The sequence below is a fragment of the Nanorana parkeri genome, unplaced genomic scaffold (genome assembly GCF_000935625.1).
Source record: "Nanorana parkeri isolate BGI_ZX_2015 unplaced genomic scaffold, ASM93562v1 scaffold2145, whole genome shotgun sequence".
Classification (NCBI taxonomy): Eukaryota; Metazoa; Chordata; class Amphibia; order Anura; family Dicroglossidae; genus Nanorana; species Nanorana parkeri.
Window position 1 is genome coordinate 64,124 of NW_017308413.1, and position 7,153 is coordinate 71,276.

At 59.8% G+C, this 7,153-nt stretch overlaps 1 protein-coding gene across 1 annotated transcript in view; it reads right to left on the reverse strand.

The window, feature by feature from the left end:
- Positions 1–553: 553 nt before the first annotated feature.
- TMC6 (transmembrane channel like 6) overlaps positions 554–7,153 on the reverse strand; it is a 55,470-nt gene continuing 48,870 nt past the window's right edge. Inside the window, exon 22 of the mRNA XM_018572833.1 lies at positions 554–973. Within this exon, the coding sequence (XP_018428335.1) occupies positions 554–973 (420 nt within the window). The remainder of the gene's footprint in view (positions 974–7,153) is intronic.

Sequence of the window (7,153 nt, forward strand, 5' to 3'; positions counted from 1 at the left end):
CTCTACTGCAAGATGGGGGGGTGGCTCTACTGCAAGATGGGGGGGTAGCTCTACTACAAGATGGGGGGGTAGCCCTACTGCAAGGGTTAGTTTTTGATTTCCCCGGAGTTCTTCTTTAATGTTTTTACAAAAACGCACAAAGACACAGCAAGCAGCGCTTCTAAAGAACGCACCACACCGCCCTCTCACCCAAATTAATGTCCAAATCCCAATCGCACTCCTGACTGGCAAGTCCCCTAGGTGGGTACTACAGTGGCAAACAAATGGCGCCGCTCAATATCAGGGAGGGGGGGGGGGTAACTGGCACTTGAGTATGCTGACCAACGCTCCGTCATTGACGCACGCTCCGTGTAACATATAGCCGACGTTTCGGAGGCACGCGGGGTCCCCTTCATCAGGGAATCAATCGCCCGCTAACTCAGCGCACTGGTGTAATGGAATCCAGTTCTCATGTTACTATGCTGTGATCCCGCGCAGCGCGAACGGCCAATGAAACTTCTACATTCCCTACAGACGCAAGTGCCCGCTGAGTCATATGACACAAGTGATGACATCACCGGATTCTAAATGCGTTGCATCGTATGGACAGAAGATACTTTCCTTCCCCTGGCCGGCTCCACACACACATCACAGACGCATCTCGGGAGCTTCGAGGGATCTTCCTCCCCCATCCGTCTCTGCACATGAATATATAATCGGTCACGACGACGACGACGACGACGACGATGTCATAGTTGCTGTAGGCAGGAAATGCGGTGCGTGTGTGCGAAGCGTCGCTGCGTTTACCCGAGCGATCTTTACTATATGTGGCGTATGACGGGTGAAACGGAACTCTTCCGTTCTCCACGCATTGCCTCTCTGCAGTTGTCATAGTAACCGTTCGTAGGATTGCTCCACCATTATAAATAGCGAGGTTCGGAGCCATGTGGGGGGCGCGCCGGAGCGTGGGCTGCGCAAAGGCATCAAACTGCGCCTATTAAAGTGTCAATCCACCCAAAGCTTACATTCCGGGGATTGGTTTGTTGCGTCACTCGGCGCCGTTCCCCCGGGTCTGCCGCGGCCGGGAATGGAGATCCTGCTCGCACTCTGGGATCTTTTTACCATTGCAGCAAGAGGAGTGAAACTTCATGACGGGTGTGAAAAGAGCCAAGGGGTCTCATTACTGGAGCGCACCTCCACCCAGAACTGATATATATATATATATATGACTTTTGGGTTGTTGCTTTAAGGCAGGGGTGAGCAAACTCCGGCCCTCCAGCTGTGGTGAAACTACAAATCCCATCATGAATCTCTCTCCGGCAGTCATGCCTGTGAGAATCTTGCAATGCCTCATGGGACTTGTAGTTCCACAACAGCTGGGAGGACCGGAGTTTGCCTGCCTTAAAGAGATTCTTGGTTGCTCTGTATGTCTGGGTATTGGGGGGGGGTCACAACTTACCCCTTCCTCCTAGTCTGCGGGCCAATAACCCGGTGTAAGCCCTGACACAGAGCAACACGGAGCTTATCCAAGGATTAGACTGCGACGGACCAACCGAGCGGCCGGGGGGCAATCTGAGGGTAGACTAAGGGGGGCTTCAGCCCCATGACCAGTATACATTGTACGGCGGGAGAGACCAATGCTTAGTGAAGAATACACATCATGCCCATGACCAGTGTACACACACACACACACACACACACACACATACACACACACACACACACCTTTAAAGATTTAAAGGGACAATGCCGTATGAACACCCCCAGCAGTGACACTACAATGTATATAAAGGTCTATGGTCACCCAACACAGCGTATTATATAATATAAAGACAGTTACATTGTATCCAGCAACACACACATACTTCTATAGATACTCACACTCACCCCTCCAGCACCCGGGGCTCACACTCACCACTCCAGCACCCGGGGCTCACACTCACCACTCCAGCACCCGGGGCTCACACTCACCACTCCAGCACCCGGGGCTCACACTCACCACTCCAGCACCCGGGGCTCACACTCACCACTCCAGCACCCGGGGCTCACACTCACCACTCCAGCACCCGGGGCTCACACTCACCACTCCAGCACCCGGGGCTCACACTCACCACTCCAGCACCCGGGGCTCACACTCACCACTCCAGCACCCGGGGCTCACACTCACCACTCCAGCACCCGGGGCTCACACTCACCACTCCAGCACCCGGGGCTCACACTCACCACTCCAGCACCCGGGGCTCACACTCACCACTCCAGCACCCGGGGCTCACACTCACCACTCCAGCACCCGGGGCTCACACTCACCACTCCAGCACCCGGGGCTCACACTCACCACTCCAGCACCCGGGGCTCACACTCACCACTCCAGCACCCGGGGCTCACACTCACCACTCCAGCACCCGGGGCTCACACTCACCACTCCAGCACCCGGGGCTCACACTCACCACTCCAGCACCCGGGGCTCACACTCACCACTCCAGCACCCGGGGCTCACACTCACCACTCCAGCACCCGGGGCTCACACTCACCACTCCAGCACCCGGGGCTCACACTCACCACTCCAGCACCCGGGGCTCACACTCACCACTCCAGCACCCGGGGCTCACACTCACCACTCCAGCACCCGGGGCTCACACTCACCACTCCAGCACCCGGGGCTCACACTCACCACTCCAGCACCCGGGGCTCACACTCACCACTCCAGCACCCGGGGCTCACACTCACCACTCCAGCACCCGGGGCTCACACTCACCACTCCAGCACCCGGGGCTCACACTCACCACTCCAGCACCCGGGGCTCACACTCACCACTCCAGCACCCGGGGCTCACACTCACCACTCCAGCACCCGGGGCTCACACTCACCACTCCAGCACCCGGGGCTCACACTCACCACTCCAGCACCCGGGGCTCACACTCACCACTCCAGCACCCGGGGCTCACACTCACCACTCCAGCACCCGGGGCTCACACTCACCACTCCAGCACCCGGGGCTCACACTCACCACTCCAGCACCCGGGGCTCACACTCACCACTCCAGCACCCGGGGCTCACACTCACCACTCCAGCACCCGGGGCTCACACTCACCACTCCAGCACCCGGGGCTCACACTCACCACTCCAGCACCCGGGGCTCACACTCACCACTCCAGCACCCGGGGCTCACACTCACCACTCCAGCACCCGGGGCTCACACTCACCACTCCAGCACCCGGGGCTCACACTCACCACTCCAGCACCCGGGGCTCACACTCACCACTCCAGCACCCGGGGCTCACACTCACCACTCCAGCACCCGGGGCTCACACTCACCACTCCAGCACCCGGGGCTCACACTCACCACTCCAGCACCCGGGGCTCACACTCACCACTCCAGCACCCGGGGCTCACACTCACCACTCCAGCACCCGGGGCTCACACTCACCACTCCAGCACCCGGGGCTCACACTCACCACTCCAGCACCCGGGGCTCACACTCACCACTCCAGCACCCGGGGCTCACACTCACCACTCCAGCACCCGGGGCTCACACTCACCACTCCAGCACCCGGGGCTCACACTCACCACTCCAGCACCCGGGGCTCACACTCACCACTCCAGCACCCGGGGCTCACACTCACCACTCCAGCACCCGGGGCTCACACTCACCACTCCAGCACCCGGGGCTCACACTCACCACTCCAGCACCCGGGGCTCACACTCACCACTCCAGCACCCGGGGCTCACACTCACCACTCCAGCACCCGGGGCTCACACTCACCACTCCAGCACCCGGGGCTCACACTCACCACTCCAGCACCCGGGGCTCACACTCACCACTCCAGCACCCGGGGCTCACACTCACCACTCCAGCACCCGGGGCTCACACTCACCACTCCAGCACCCGGGGCTCACACTCACCACTCCAGCACCCGGGGCTCACACTCACCACTCCAGCACCCGGGGCTCACACTCACCACTCCAGCACCCGGGGCTCACACTCACCACTCCAGCACCCGGGGCTCACACTCACCACTCCAGCACCCGGGGCTCACACTCACCACTCCAGCACCCGGGGCTCACACTCACCACTCCAGCACCCGGGGCTCACACTCACCACTCCAGCACCCGGGGCTCACACTCACCACTCCAGCACCCGGGGCTCACACTCACCACTCCAGCACCCGGGGCTCACACTCACCACTCCAGCACCCGGGGCTCACACTCACCACTCCAGCACCCGGGGCTCACACTCACCACTCCAGCACCCGGGGCTCACACTCACCACTCCAGCACCCGGGGCTCACACTCACCACTCCAGCACCCGGGGCTCACACTCACCACTCCAGCACCCGGGGCTCACACTCACCACTCCAGCACCCGGGGCTCACACTCACCACTCCAGCACCCGGGGCTCACACTCACCACTCCAGCACCCGGGGCTCACACTCACCACTCCAGCACCCGGGGCTCACACTCACCACTCCAGCACCCGGGGCTCACACTCACCACTCCAGCACCCGGGGCTCACACTCACCACTCCAGCACCCGGGGCTCACACTCACCACTCCAGCACCCGGGGCTCACACTCACCACTCCAGCACCCGGGGCTCACACTCACCACTCCAGCACCCGGGGCTCACACTCACCACTCCAGCACCCGGGGCTCACACTCACCACTCCAGCACCCGGGGCTCACACTCACCACTCCAGCACCCGGGGCTCACACTCACCACTCCAGCACCCGGGGCTCACACTCACCACTCCAGCACCCGGGGCTCACACTCACCACTCCAGCACCCGGGGCTCACACTCACCACTCCAGCACCCGGGGCTCACACTCACCACTCCAGCACCCGGGGCTCACACTCACCACTCCAGCACCCGGGGCTCACACTCACCACTCCAGCACCCGGGGCTCACACTCACCACTCCAGCACCCGGGGCTCACACTCACCACTCCAGCACCCGGGGCTCACACTCACCACTCCAGCACCCGGGGCTCACACTCACCACTCCAGCACCCGGGGCTCACACTCACCACTCCAGCACCCGGGGCTCACACTCACCACTCCAGCACCCGGGGCTCACACTCACCACTCCAGCACCCGGGGCTCACACTCACCACTCCAGCACCCGGGGCTCACACTCACCACTCCAGCACCCGGGGCTCACACTCACCACTCCAGCACCCGGGGCTCACACTCACCACTCCAGCACCCGGGGCTCACACTCACCACTCCAGCACCCGGGGCTCACACTCACCACTCCAGCACCCGGGGCTCACACTCACCACTCCAGCACCCGGGGATCACACTCACCCCTCCAGCACCCGGGGATCACACTCACCTCTCTCCTCCGGACAGCACAGGCTCATCTGCCAGAAGTGGAGAAGTCAGCTCAGCCTGACAGCTCTCGCCCCGCCCTCACGCGTATCTGATTCGTCCCACCGACAGTTGCTACGGGATCAGTTTGCCTCTATTGGCTCTGCAGCCCATCTGTCACTCTGGCGGGGCGGGGCACATCCCGCTCGACTTTCTCCCCTTAGGTAAGGAAAAGTGGGCGGTGTACGAGGAGCAGGTGGGCGGGACGTGGGAGGGGCGCTTCTTGTTTACAAACGCGTGCTTGGCCCGGAGCGCATGCGCAGTCCTGATGTGGATTGTCAGCGTGTGTTCTGGGGATTCCAAGGACAAGCTGCTGCTGGGCCGGGGATCTCAGCCTGTTACCCGCCTTGTTGTGTTGGGTGGTAATGGCAGAGAGTATACAGGGGAGATAATCTATCACAAATGGAGCAGCAGCTGTGCACAGCGACCAATCAGCTTCTCTCTTCAGTACGTTCAGTTAAGATTTGAAAATGAAAGAAAGAAGCTGATTGGTCGCCATAGGAAACTGCTCCAGTTTTGGCAAATGCCCCTCAGTGTGATATGACTGTGGAATGTAAACATAATTTTTTTGGATTTCAGACATTGCTCGCGAATACAAGATCAATTGGCGAGCATCGGGAACGAGAGGTACAGCGGATGTCCTTGCTGAGCCCGCCTGTCCGTCATGCTGATCCGGTGGCTTCAAATGGCTGGTTTCGCCCCCCGTTTCATGCATCTTTGCCCTGATGCGTTTTCCATTAAGGCATATCAAAGCGTTCGGCAATGAGCGTTGTCACACGTTACTATTCAATGTACAGAATGTCAACGCATATCATATCGCACATCAACGCACATCCTAACGCATGCCTGGAGATGTGTTCTGATGGCTTTTCATTCATTTCAGTGCAAAGATGTGAATTCATGTGAAGGCGCAATTTATCCTTGTTTAACCCTTTCTGGCCGGATTATTATATACACCGAGTGGCCGGATTATTATATACACCGAGTGGCCGGATTATAGCTCCGGGCCGCTGACGATGCAGTTTTGTGGTCAGCCGAGGGCCGGGGTTACCGTGACCACATAACATGTGTTGGGTCTGACGAGAGCGCACGCGCATTGCTCAATCCGCGGCCTCATCCTTCAAACTCTTCAGGTCGTCATTGAGTGTTGATGGAAATGTGACGCCGAAAGCTCAAAGGGGCCCTTGAAGGACAACGGCCCTTATTATGGACTGAGGTAGCGCTAACATACTCTGTGGCGTTGTACAGAGCGAGGGCGTGCACGGTGTACTCCACAGAGGCAGCTAAATACACAGATGAGATACATACACTATATTGCCAAAAGTATTGGCCCCGCCCCCCCTCCAAATCATGTGATTCAGGTGTTCCAATCCCCTCCGTGGCCCCCGGTGTATAGGACGAGGCACCTCGGCATGCAGACGCTTCTACAGACATCGGTGAGAGAACGGGTCGCTCTCAGGAGCTCGGTGACTACAAGCGTGGTGCCGTGATAGGTTGTCACCTGCGCAATAAGTCCGTCCGTGACATTTCCCGGCTACTAAACATTCCGCCGCGGTCAACGATAATCGCGGGAAATCCGGCGATCGTACGATAATCGCAAAGTGTATGTAAGGCGTGCACCCGTTTCTACTGTATGGTCGCACGTCTTTTGTCTAAGGAGCATGTTTGAAAAACTGCCGAAAATCTTACGATTTTCGGCTGGTTTGTGGCATGCTTGGGAGACAAATGCTGAACGGGCAGGTGCGCGCATGCGCACACTGCCCGTTCAGCATTGCGGTCAGCGGAAGCCCGCCCCTCAGAGGGGCGGG